Source organism: Fusarium flagelliforme (genome assembly GCF_020744385.1).
Source record: "Fusarium flagelliforme strain FIESC 12 MPI-CAGE-AA-0113 chromosome Unknown B0J16scaffold_8, whole genome shotgun sequence".
NCBI lineage: Eukaryota > Fungi > Ascomycota > Sordariomycetes > Hypocreales > Nectriaceae > Fusarium > Fusarium flagelliforme.
In genome coordinates this window covers 1,968,766-1,980,702 of record NW_025763510.1, presented here as the reverse complement: position 1 = coordinate 1,980,702, position 11,937 = coordinate 1,968,766, and the positions used below count along the sequence as shown (strand labels likewise).

The window sequence follows — 11,937 nt, the reverse complement described above, 5'->3', positions numbered from 1 at the left end:
AATCAGATCATTGCTCTTCCAGCGATAAAGAATTGAACTTTATTCTTTTAAGATAGGTACTTTCCTTAACATTGCTTTCTAAGTTCATCTAAGATGGTGTCTACTGTCCACTCAAATGTCTTTTCAATATTCCCATCAGCACTCACATCACTCTGCACCTTAATCCCCTCCTTTTCCAAAACATCGTCCTTAAACTTTCCCTCTACATCACCATCCTCAAACATCCAAGCATGCTCCTCGACGTAGTTGGGCCAAACAATCTTATCGACGTAACCCGGGGGATCCGCCCAGAAGCCCTCGAGGGTAACATATCCGTCTCTAGCCTCTCTTCTCGCCTTGGCCTTTTCATATGTTGTTCTCAAGAAGAGCTTGATATCCAAGTTGGGATTTATAGCAGCCATGGAGGGTGAGTAGAGAAGAAAGCCGTCGAGGAGACACAGACGGAGGTTGTTGCGGAGAGGGTGGTCTGGTCCTAGAGCAGCGTCGACCTTGGCGCGCTGAGAAGCGATAGTGGCTTCTGAAACGGGACATTCACCAACAGAGTTTTTATCTTCTTTAGAATCAAGAGTAGGCTATGATGAGTTTAAGTATAAGCTACGGTGACGGATAGTCACGACATGGGACTTACAGGAAAGGCAGCGTGTTGACGGATATAAGCGAGGGATTCGGCCATGGCAGGGATATCGATTGCCCCAGCACAGTCCCAGTCTAAAAGACCATTCTTTGTTGGTAATCTGAATTGTCAGCCAAGATTCAGTCATAACTAGTAAGATCACATACTCAGTCTCGGGTCTATAAAAGTCATCCTCATGAAGAATAAAAGTGTGTGGGAAAATGTCCCGCAGCAGCCTTGCAAGAGTAGTTTTCCCACTCGAGGAACATCCCGAGACTCCTACTATGAGAGCCTTGTTTGCACCCATAATGCCAAGTTATTGAAGGTGAATATCGTGTAACAGAGCTGAAGTTTTGGTTCTGTTTATGAGTTGCTTTTGATGAGGTTCAAGTGTGGTTGGACGAACTGGGGACCCCACGTAAGGTCCCGACGCATATGCAGGGGAGGGCTTGATAGTGGCGTAAGACGCTAAGGATGGAATTACATGGGTTTCTTTGGTAGAGCTTGATCCTAAATGCTCTTGGCATGTATATATTGCTTCGGAACTGCCGTGTCAATATTCGTATGGTATCCCATCACTATGAGTTATCTCTTGAGTGTCTGTCTAGAGTATGTCAACTATTGCTCATGCGGACTATTGTCAAGATAGAGTCCTAACACCCTCTCAACTACCGGCGAATCTTTGCCCAGTTGAGACTAGTCGAAGGGGTGAAGAAGACGAACCACAGACATCATCCGTCACATTGGGTCAAACGACTTGCTGAGAAGAAAGCTACCGCTCATTAAGATGAACATGTCTCGACGTGCGACAACACTTTGCTACTATTGGTACATTCCCTTGCCAAGACGTGCAACTTGACTTGTACGAATTAGACTTGTACTTAGACTTAACTTGTGGCCCGAGTCAAGGGATGTGAAGCAAGGGAGGGTTTAATATGTGCTGTACCCGTGTAAGTCGAGACCAACAAGAAAGGTCCAGTTTGCTACACCACTGTTGTCTTTCTATGCGGTGATTGTTTTGGCTTAATAGGTCTTTTATTTGCCTTTTCGACATTGTCGACTGTGGTTCGAGCTGAAGGACTCCCAGCTGAGTGTACCAAGATCTCAAGAAGATGGGCATATGAATCAGATATCATAACAAGATTCCAACAAACAAATTGGCCATTTCACCCAAAATCCCGATCGATACATACCAGACGCCTCTCCCGTACCAACCTGTCTCCCTTGGGAACAGTCCCTTTCGCCCCTCCCCTATTTAAAACACCATGGAACAATTCTCACAGCTTCTGCCACCAACAACAAAAATGTTGAAGCCTTCATCTTCCATTCTGGAGAAAGCACGGCCCCTCAGGAGGAGGGTGGCTGAAAAGCTCGAGTGGGTGAAGGTACATACGCCAGAGGTTGTCAAGTCGCGCGCTTTTCAAAAGGCGGCTACTATTGTTGCTGCGTTCTCTCTGGCGATCTCGTTTATCTTTCTTACTGCCAAGTTGACGAATGCAGCGTGGTTTATACCAAAGGTTATCCAGAAAATCGGACGGTATCCGACATGTGAGAGTAAGGGGATCAATGGGACGAGAGATATCTGGGATGTGTCGAGGCACAAATACGAGAACCTGCGGGATGATAAGTTCACGTACGTTCCCAATATTTCACAAACCTCGAACCTTGCCAAGGTGCTAATGTGATCGTCCTAGTATCGCAATGCAGACATATCAGCGACCCAAGGAACTTCAGGAAACCCTCGACATGATCCTAAGCGAGGAAGTTCCTTCACTTCTCGAGATAGTCATCGTATGGAACGACCTCGAAAACTATCCCCCTGAGGATTACATTTCCAAGTACGGCGTTCCCGTTCGATACCGAAAGTCGAAGCGCAACAGTCTCAACGAGAAGCTCTGGCCTGATCCTGAGTACAAGACCCAGGCCATCCTTCTATCGGACGACGACGTCTACTACCACCCCAACGACCTCGAATTCGTCTTCCAGACATGGCGAAAGTTCGGCAGAAACCGAATGGTTGGAGCTCTCGCTCGATGTACACCAGTCGATACGTTCGGATACCACCATTACACATTCTGCTCAAACAAGAAGGGTCAGGACGACTATAACATGGTCCTAACGAATCTTGCCTTTTCACATATTTCGTTCCTCGACTATTACTCGTCCAACGATACCATCATGACACAAATTAGAGACTATGTCGATGAGGGTTTCAACTGCGAGGATCTTGCGTTGAACTATGTCCATGGACTACTCACTGGTGAAGGACCTCTTCTCATCAATGGACATGAGAAGTATGTCAACTTTGTCCCTCGTGTGGGAATTAGCATGAAGAAGGGTCACATCGAGGCACGAAGTGCTTGTCTCAACGACTTTTCCAAGATGTTTGGATGCCATCCCCTGGTAGACGAGACAGGATACATCCAGCGCGGTGTGCTCGTATTGTGAGAGATCAATCCATGTGTATAAGAAGTGTGTATAGCAGTTTTCTCAGACGTCAGAACTTCAAACGGCTGCGCCGGGAACATTTGTGTTATCATAGATAATATTGTTGGTTTAATGAATGATAGAACGGGACAATAAAGAACAAGTGCATAATTTCGCAGGTTTCGAAACATCATCGAGATGGAAACTGAAACGTTCTAGAGATTTTCCACAGAGTCATAGCTGCCCCACGTGATGTAACCGCCAACCTAGCTCCATCACCAAACCACGAAACTTCGTCACAAGCCAAACCAATTAATTCTGTCTATTAAGCTCTTTTCAAATCACCATGGACCAAGGCCAGCAGACAGGAATCATCATAACTACGGCCATCGTGACCGGCCTCACAGGTTACGCCTTGGGTATCTGGACGATCCGTGGCTACCTCATCTCGCCGTCCCTGGTCGAGGAGCGTCGGCGCGCGCTGCACGACCCTGTCGAGAGTGACGAGAGCGACGTTGACGAAGACGATACCGTACTCGACCATGCACCTAACTGGGCCAACGGCGCTGATGCCGATCGCAAGCAGGGCTTAAAGGCTGCAGAAGAGAAGAAGGAGCCTGTTGTCAAGGATAATGGCGAAGAGTGCAAGCTTGTTCTTGTTGTACGAACAGATCTTGGCATGACAAAGGGTATGTATAACAATACACTTGACTCGGTTATGCAAAAGCTAATTGAACATCCACAGGCAAAATCGCTGCTCAATGCTCCCACGCCACCCTCGCATGCTACAAGTCCCTCGTCCGCGCCGCCCCCAACTCTCCCCAGGCCCAGATCCTCAAGCGATGGGAACGCCTCGGCCAGGCCAAGATCGCCGTGCAAGTCAAGAGCCAGGACGAGATTCTCGAGCTTCGACGCAAGGCTCGATCTCTGGGTCTCACTGCTGAGGTCATCCAGGATGCTGGCCGAACACAGATCGAGGCAGGCAGCATGACAGTGCTGGGCGTCGGACCTGCTCCTCGCAGCATGGTCGACCAGGTCACTGGTGGCCTCAAGCTACTTTAAACAACGAACGCTGATGAGAATAGAGGCGTCAATGGGTGTATACATACGAAGACATGCACGGGATTACGAAATTTGGGTCCGGATTCTTAAAAGTATTACGGTTATAGACATTCAAGCGGAGCTTTGATAGATAAAAAAAAAACACTTGTCAAACTTGTGAAAATCGTATTTCCTGTAATAAAGGGTATTATTCGCATTTGTACATGAAAGTCTATTACTCCTTTTTGGCAAACCTCGACAACGCCGGTCCCAGATCCGCCTCCGCCTCCTGCTCCTTCTTGTTCTTTTTGGCCTGCTGCTCGTTCCAAATCTCGTCCACATGCATTCTCTTCTCGTCGATAATGTTCTTCTTTCGCTGCTTGCGCAGGTACTTCTTGAGCGCACCGTTCTTTCCTCTTGCTCGCTTGCGGATCTCCTCGGCGATATCTGCAGCTGGAGCATCGAGGTCCTTCTCGGCAGCACGCTCCTTCGCGGATCGCAAGTCCAGCTGTCCGATGTATTCGGGGTCTAGGGCGATCATGTCGGGTTTCAGCTTGTTGAGCAGACCCTTGACTTCGGACTCCTGTCGTTGCTTGACAGTCTCGAAGGGGTTGACTTCCAGAGCGTCGTAGTTGGCCTCACCAGCACCAGGGACGATGATGGAAGAGAAGCCTGAATCGTGGCCGATACCCAGAACATCTTCAAAGGGACACCATTTTACGCGCTCCATGCGCTTACCCTCACCACCCCAAGCCATGTAGGGACTCTGGACCTTTTCTTGGACAGGAGCGTTCTTGTCGAAGAGACCCTTCCAGATAGTAGTTTGGGTACCCCAACCAACGGCTGTCAAGCCAGTATCAGAGATTGCGACTGATGAAGCTGGCTGTCGTACGAAGTATTGGTTAACCTCGCGCAACATTCTGAGATCCCAGACTGCCATCTTGCGATCTTGGCCAGCCGAGACCATATATCGACCTTCACGGTCAACGGCTACATCTCGAACAGGTCCTTTGTGGGCTAGCAACTTCACAAGAGGATCTGAAGAGTTGGGCGACCATAGTGTAACTGTTCCGTTCTGGTGACCGACATGTAGAATAGCGTTCCAGGGGTTCTGTGTAAGGGAGCAAGGCTGGCCTAATCGGGTAGGAATCTCGGCGACTAGTTCTCCTGTTGATGTATCCTGGTATTTGAGCCAACCGGTAGAGCCCTGAGAAACGTTAGTGACAGAAAGCTGGATTGGTATTGTAAGAACTCACAATTGTTGCTAAGAGGTAGTGGTATGGCAGGAACTCCATGTGAGACACCTCCTGGTGTTTCCTCAAAGTATGCAGTTCCACACCGTTGTGATCGTAAATAAAGACGTACTTCTTCTGCGCGACCGCAAAATACTGGTTGTTGTGTAGCCACTTCACATCCCTGATAGTCTCACCCAGCTGCAGCTCGCAACCAAGCTTACCCTCTCGCCAGTCCATTGTCGCAACATGACCCTTTCGACCACCAAGCAACAGGTCTCGTCCGTTTCTCGAGTAATCGAACTGATAAGGTCCAAGCTGGTCCAACTTGAGCTCGAATCGCTTTTGCGCAGTCTCTACGGCCACGCCCTCTGTAATGTCGTCTTGTCGGACCTTGTATGTTCGTTCCATCTCGTCCTCAGCCTCGAGAAAGCCTGATGTATTCTCGAGCAGGATCTCGGCATCCTTGGCCTTTAGCGTAGCATCCTGGTACTTGTTCTCGAGGCGCTCCATGTTGCTGCGAAGCTTCTTGTCCTTGATAGCTCTGGTGTTGACCTTCTTGCCTCGACCATAGGCCTTGTGTGCTTCTCGGATTCGACGAGCACGTTCTCGTTCCTCGCGAGAAACGAGTTGCGTTCGGGCGCCTTCAACGGCAGTGGCGCCATTGTCGCGCACTCTCGAGAGGCTCGTTTCAGCTTTGTTACCCGCCATATTTTCGTATTGTGAACGCGCTCACTTGGGAAAAGGCAACTTTGAACTGGACGGCAGAATGGATTGGCATACAACTTTCCTTATCGACAAAAAAATTCACAGCTTATCGTTCAGAGTCTATTGGTCGAGTGGCCCCACTCAGCTCTGACAGAATAAACGGACATTCTAATTATTCTGCCATAACCAGCATGCGCAATTGAACTCTTATTGGAGTCAGAAATTCAAGTAGCATAAAACAAAATAATTATATAGGATCTATATTTGGCCAGTTATATGAGTTTGGGGATACTTAAATAAGTTATAGCACAACATTAACCAAGATACCAATGTTACTATCAAGGTAGATGGACTTATAATGAGGGCTTGTTTATGTCAAGTACAAGCCCGCCACTATCGATAAACACAAAAAGATTTTGGATTTAACCCCGCCATCACCGCCTACAATATCGACGATATTGCCATCATTGTGCCTGCAATTCTCACCAAATTCGATCTTTTTACTGTCGCTCAATCTGGCTTCGCTACCGTTTCGATTTAAAGCCGGAGGCGAGAGCAAGATGCCTACCGCTGTGGCTCATCATCATAGGCCGACCACCAAGGTCACAAACAAGGCCTTCAAGTCACGGGCTGCCTCCAAACATGAGTTGAGGGATCGCGCAAAGGGTAAGACTGGTTTTTTTTTGTGCATTTTTTACATATCCATGTTCTGACATCGCATTAGGTCGTGTTTCCGACGACAAGGGAAACCGAAAAACTCCTCATCAACAAGTCATGTCCAAATTCGACCGACGCAACCAGGCCAAGCAGGCTCGTTTGAACAAGCACAAGGAACATGTTAAGGAAACTTCAGTTTTCGCTGGAAAGGACGGTGCTCCTCGACATGTCGCTTTGATTCCTCTTTGCGCCGGCACCGACCTCGACGCCACCATCAAGCAACTGAACAACAGTGTCGACATCGAAGAGAACGCCGACGGCGGCAACTACCGAGTGTCGGTCGACCGATTCAAGCAGAAGCTTCAGTACATCCCTATCGAGCGAGACTTGAACGCCTGTCTCGATGCCGCCCGTGTGGCCGATTTTGTTATTGTCGTCCTTTCCGCCAGTGTTGAGGTTGACGAGCTGGGCGAGTTGATCCTGCGCAGTGTCGAGAGCCAGGGTATGTCCACTCTCTTCACTGTCGTCGAGGGTCTTGACAAGGTCGAGCCTGCGAAGCAGCGACAGAGTGTTTTGGTTTCGCTCAAGTCCTTCATCACCCACTTCCACCCCGAGCAGGAGAAACTCTACAGCATCGAGAACCGACAGGAATGCGCCAACCTTATGCGATCGCTGTGCAGCACAACACCCAAGGGCATCCGATGGAGAGATGACAGGAGCTGGATGCTCGCTGAGGATATCAAGTTCGCCTACTCTGAGTCCGAGCCTACAATCATTACTGGTATCGTTCGTGGCAAGGGTCTCAAGGCCGACCGTCTTGTTCAAGTTGGCGATTGGGGAACTTTCCAGATCGAGAAGATCGAGGCTGCCCCTCTGCCCAAGCAGATCAAGAAGAAGGGCGAGGAAATGACCGTCGACCCCGAAGATACTGGCAAGGTTTTGGACGAGCCTACCGCGGACCGCGACGATTTGGTGGAGCTGGCCCCCGAGGAGGTCATGATGGACGGTGGCGATGTTATGGAGGCCGATACCACCGAGCAGAAGGGAGTTCTTCTTGATGACCACCACTACTTCTCAGATGAGGAGGCCGAGGCGAGAAAGATCAAGAAGCGAGTGCCCAAGGGTACATCCGATTACCAGTCAGCCTGGTACTTGGAGGACGTCTCTGACGACGAGTCTGATATGGAAGATTACGTGATGAAGGACGAGGCTGCCGAGCAAGAGGCCCGACCTGAGGATGGTCTTGAGGGTTATGCCCCTGCGCCGGCCACCGAGGGTGCTCCTTCAGAATACCCCCAGTCAGAAATGATGATTGAGCCAGATGAGGAGGAAGACGCTAAGCAGCTTGCACAATACCGTGCAGGCAAGCGATCAGAAGAGGAGGATGATATGGAGTTCCCTGATGAGGTCGAGATGCACCCTCATGTGCTGGCTCGCGAGCGTCTGGCTCGATACCGTGGTCTCAAGAGTCTGCGAACCAGTGTGTGGCAGGAGGCTGAGGATCGTGCCCACGAGCCCGAGGAGTGGCGACGTCTTCTTCAAGTTCCCAATTACCAGTCCTCCAAGTCACAGGTTACAAGAGAGGCTTTGGTGGGCGGTGTTGAGCCCGGAACCCGTGTTCAGGTTTACATCAAGGGTATTTCTCCTATCCAGGAGAAGACCTACGACCCCAAGAAGCCATTGACGCTGTTCTCTCTCCTGCGACACGAGAACAAGAAGACCGCTGTCAACTACCTTTTCAACCTCAGCTCCGACTTCACCAAGTCCATCAAGGCTAAGGAGGAGCTCATTGTCCAGTGCGGACCTCGCCGTATGGTCATCAAGCCCCTATACTCCCAGCCTGGACAAACACCAAACGATGTCCACAAGTACTGCCGATACATCCACCCTGGACAATCAGCCATCGCGACCTTCATGGGTCCTCTCACATGGGGCGCCGTCCCCGTCCTATTCTTCAAGCGAACCACCGCCGAGGATGTCGAGAAGAACGAGGAGGAGGATGGTCCTCACATTGGCATGTCTCTTATCGGTACAGGAACTGCCATTCCACCCTCAACATCTCGCGTCATCGCCAAGCGCATCATCCTTACTGGCCACCCCTACCACATCCACAAGAAGATCGTTACCATCCGATACATGTTCTTCAACAGAGCGGATGTCGAGTGGTTCAAGGCTCTACCACTGTGGACCAAGCGAGGTCGCAGTGGTTTCATCAAGGAGCCTCTTGGTACACACGGTTACTTCAAGGCTACATTCGATGGACGTATCAACCCTCAAGACTCCATCGGTGTCAGTTTGTACAAGCGGGTGTGGCCACGAAATGCTGTTCCCGTGGAGGGAAACCTATTGGATATTGCTACTAGCAGTGTGCAGGCGGACGGCGATATGATGATGGATGACCAGGCATAGATTATCACGACATTCGGTATACCTTAGATTTAAAAGTTGGCGTTCTTTGTTTTCTCTCTTACACGACTCTCCTACTGCTATCCATTTTAGTGATTATGTGATGTTATACTTATTCCAATTGCTCCAGACCCTCTGTTGGTCTGGGACCTCCCTTGCTTCGTCGCTCTGCCTCTGCGCCACTGGCCTTCCATGCGCTCTTGATCAAGTTGACGATGTGGTTGACGCCAACGTCCTTCTTGACCTGTGCAAAGATCGTAGGGCCTCCCTCACGGATCTTTCTGGCGTCTCTCTCCATAACACCAAGGTCAGCGCCAACGATCTCCGCGAGATCAGTCTTGTTCACAATGAGCAGGTCACTCTGCGTAATACCAGGTCCACCCTTTCTGGGGATCTTGTCGCCACCGCTGACGTCGATAACGTAGATGATGAAATCGGCCAATTCACGGCTGTAGTTCGCTGCAAGGTTGTCACCTCCTGACTCAATGAGAAGCAAATCGGTGTCGAACTCGCGGTGCAAGTCTTCCAGCGCAGCAAGGTTCTGGGAGATATCTTCTCGGACAGCGGCGTGAGGGCAGCCACCAGTCTCAATGGCACGGATACGAGGGGGTGGGAGAGCCTTGTTGCGGGTAAGGAACTCTGCGTCTTCGCGGGTGAAGATGTCGTTTGTCACAGCGGCGAGAGAGTATTCCTTTCGAAGAGCGAGGGAGAGGGCGAGCATGAGAGCGGTCTTTCCGGATCCAACGGGACTTGTAGCTGTTAGTTGGGTGCCATGAGTAATTGATAGAGTGATTGTCTTACCCTCCAATACCAATGGTGAAGGCTCGCTCTGACCACTCTCGTCCCTCAACGATGGGCATCTCGCGACCTAGAAAGCTACCAGGTCCATCGAGAATCTCATGCGAGTGGCCATGCTCCTGAGCATTGAAGCCATCATGAGAATGAGTCTGGCCGTCGTGAGAGTGCGACATGATGAATAGGTGTGTGGTTAGTCAAACAAGAGTCCAGCAGGTGCTTGAAGTCAATCGCGGGGACTGAAGAGGGGAAGCTTTTCGATAAGAGGTTGTCAAGTTGCCCTTATCAGTTTGACAGGTCAAGCTTTGGACTAAGGGACTTGTACTGGTACAGTACGTGGGGGAGGGGCAGCTGCTTGTGCGTAACCGGCCTGCGAGTCTGGATGGAAATGTGGGACTTCGATCCAAACCTCCGACTGCCGGCGGCGGTTAAGGCGCCCGGGAAAAGTGGGGTTTGACTTACACCAATCTCCAGGTACTTGGGAACATTAATTAATTGTCCTCTAGTACCATTGCAATATATTTGTTTATCAAAAAAAGACTTCGCTGGTCTGTCCTGATCGAGTAACCACCGCGATTGAGCATTTGTCGCGTCTACCGCGCTGCCGTCGCTGATCATATTCCAGCCACTGTATCATATTCAACGAGCTCATGGAACCCTCCCTCTCACATCCTGGTTGGCAAATCCATTACTCCCCAGACTACGGATACAGGGTTGTTCAGCCCCCTATGCCATGGCGGACGCAATACTCCGTTGCTGATTTTCCTGATACCCGGACAGACTAGACCCCTGTCTTGACTAACAAAACGGGATAATGTTCCCACGACTCCAGACGTAACACAAAAGCAAAGAAAAGGGTCCTTCCGGCTGGCGGTTAATCGAATGGCGTCCCGAGCCGGGCAAACACATGGTCACAGAAATGCGGCCATGCAAGCTAGTATAAAAGTCTCGACTCTGACCTGAACTGATCAGAAGAAAGCTTTGTATCAGACCTGAACACTGCATACTCGTCACTAGTAAGCCCTGTAGATCGCTATTATATAACCGCAGCTTCTTGCATGTTGAGATCCTTCAATCTCTCTGTCTCTTAGAATAGCTGGGGCGTGTGAGACAACTGCCGCTGTTGTTGCGTTGTCTCTTGGTCTTGCGGAGTGGTCTGACCGGGCGCCTATCCTCAGGGTACCAGAAGAATTAGCCCTTGGAGGCATAGAAATAATTTGGTCACTTTATGCTAGCTTAGACTAGCAGTTGGGCTACTTTACTATGGTAACCTAAGCCTTAGAGGACAATTCTTCTGTTACCCACCTGTCTATGTAGAAGCTATTACCAACAGTTTATGAAAAGTGATAGAATACCATGGCCCCTTACTACCTGCATACTGTAGGAGGGGTTCCCGCTTCCCCTGTGTGTAAGTTGTCATATTTCTGCGAGACCAGTTTGCGATCATAGCTTAGATTTACAACCAGACTGGGCAATGAAAGGTGTCTCATCTGTCAGCAAATTCCATACCAAACTTTGGTGAGCAGCTGATCGCTATGATGACCCTGATGCTTGCCCAACTTGGCAACAAACCTCCGTTGAACAGCTCATATCATAGCTCTTAACAGTTACACAGCATCGAACTTGCAGATCCTGACACTATACTGTCTAGACTATATACGCAGCATTAACGGCACAACAGTGACGGACTGTTGTTATACGCTTACCCGGTGTATTCTGACGACACATGGCTGGCTGAAGTCAACCACACCTCTTCAACCTCGTACCTAGATCTAGGGTCCCAAGTACCGAGACTGCATGGAGGCGGTGTCCAATCATCATGTGTCGGACCTGTCGCCGTCTCCATACCGCACAACAGATCGCTTCTAACCTGAAACTACCTTGCATTCGAACTATTCATCGCTTGCATCATCGTATGATTCCCGCTCTGGCATATATCGAGTCTCAGTCGCGGAGTGGGACGCCTTATTCCTTGTCATTTTCGCCCGATCTTGGTTGAGCCCAAGATGTTGGGTCTCGGTAACCCCTGTCATCTCTGCGTTCGACTCTGTTATTCTA

General features: G+C 49.9%; 6 protein-coding genes across 6 annotated transcripts; 3 read left to right on the top strand and 3 right to left on the bottom strand.

Moving 5' to 3' along the window:
* Nucleotides 1–18: 18 nt before the first annotated feature.
* Nucleotides 19–1,210, bottom strand: B0J16DRAFT_350820 (P-loop containing nucleoside triphosphate hydrolase protein). Its single transcript, XM_046129103.1, has 3 exons — nt 781–1,210; nt 629–734; nt 19–572 (listed from the first exon to the last, which is right to left on the bottom strand). Exons 1-3 carry the CDS (start codon nt 918–920, stop codon nt 66–68), a joined length of 753 nt encoding a protein of 250 aa, XP_045978100.1. The 5' UTR covers nt 921–1,210; the 3' UTR covers nt 19–65.
* A 707-nt stretch (nt 1,211–1,917) lies between these two features.
* B0J16DRAFT_275437 (glycosyl transferase family 64 domain-containing protein) lies at nt 1,918–3,061 on the top strand (the record flags this gene model as incomplete). Its single annotated transcript, XM_046123708.1, has 2 exons — nt 1,918–2,246; nt 2,308–3,061. 2 exons carry the CDS (start codon nt 1,918–1,920, stop codon nt 3,059–3,061), a joined length of 1,083 nt encoding a protein of 360 aa, XP_045978099.1.
* Nucleotides 3,062–3,287: 226 nt separating this feature from the next.
* Nucleotides 3,288–4,258, top strand: B0J16DRAFT_350817 (peptidyl-tRNA hydrolase PTH2-domain-containing protein). The gene is made up of 2 exons (XM_046129102.1): nt 3,288–3,729; nt 3,786–4,258. The coding sequence occupies exons 1-2, from the start codon at nt 3,387–3,389 to the stop codon at nt 4,100–4,102; spliced, it is 660 nt and encodes a 219-aa protein (XP_045978098.1). The 5' UTR covers nt 3,288–3,386; the 3' UTR covers nt 4,103–4,258.
* B0J16DRAFT_350816 (WD40-repeat-containing domain protein) lies at nt 4,259–6,047 on the bottom strand. The gene is made up of 2 exons (XM_046129101.1): nt 5,338–6,047; nt 4,259–5,288 (listed from the first exon to the last, which is right to left on the bottom strand). The coding sequence occupies exons 1-2, from the start codon at nt 6,022–6,024 to the stop codon at nt 4,317–4,319; spliced, it is 1,659 nt and encodes a 552-aa protein (XP_045978097.1). The 5' UTR covers nt 6,025–6,047; the 3' UTR covers nt 4,259–4,316.
* Nucleotides 6,048–6,456: 409 nt separating this feature from the next.
* On the top strand, nt 6,457–9,130 carry B0J16DRAFT_311830 (uncharacterized protein). The gene is made up of 2 exons (XM_046125013.1): nt 6,457–6,687; nt 6,746–9,130. The coding sequence occupies exons 1-2, from the start codon at nt 6,582–6,584 to the stop codon at nt 9,085–9,087; spliced, it is 2,448 nt and encodes an 815-aa protein (XP_045978096.1). The 5' UTR covers nt 6,457–6,581; the 3' UTR covers nt 9,088–9,130.
* On the bottom strand, nt 9,131–10,247 carry B0J16DRAFT_311827 (CobW/HypB/UreG, nucleotide-binding domain-containing protein). The gene is made up of 2 exons (XM_046125012.1): nt 9,886–10,247; nt 9,131–9,833 (listed from the first exon to the last, which is right to left on the bottom strand). The coding sequence occupies exons 1-2, from the start codon at nt 10,053–10,055 to the stop codon at nt 9,197–9,199; spliced, it is 807 nt and encodes a 268-aa protein (XP_045978095.1). The 5' UTR covers nt 10,056–10,247; the 3' UTR covers nt 9,131–9,196.
* Nucleotides 10,248–11,937: the final 1,690 nt, after the last annotated feature.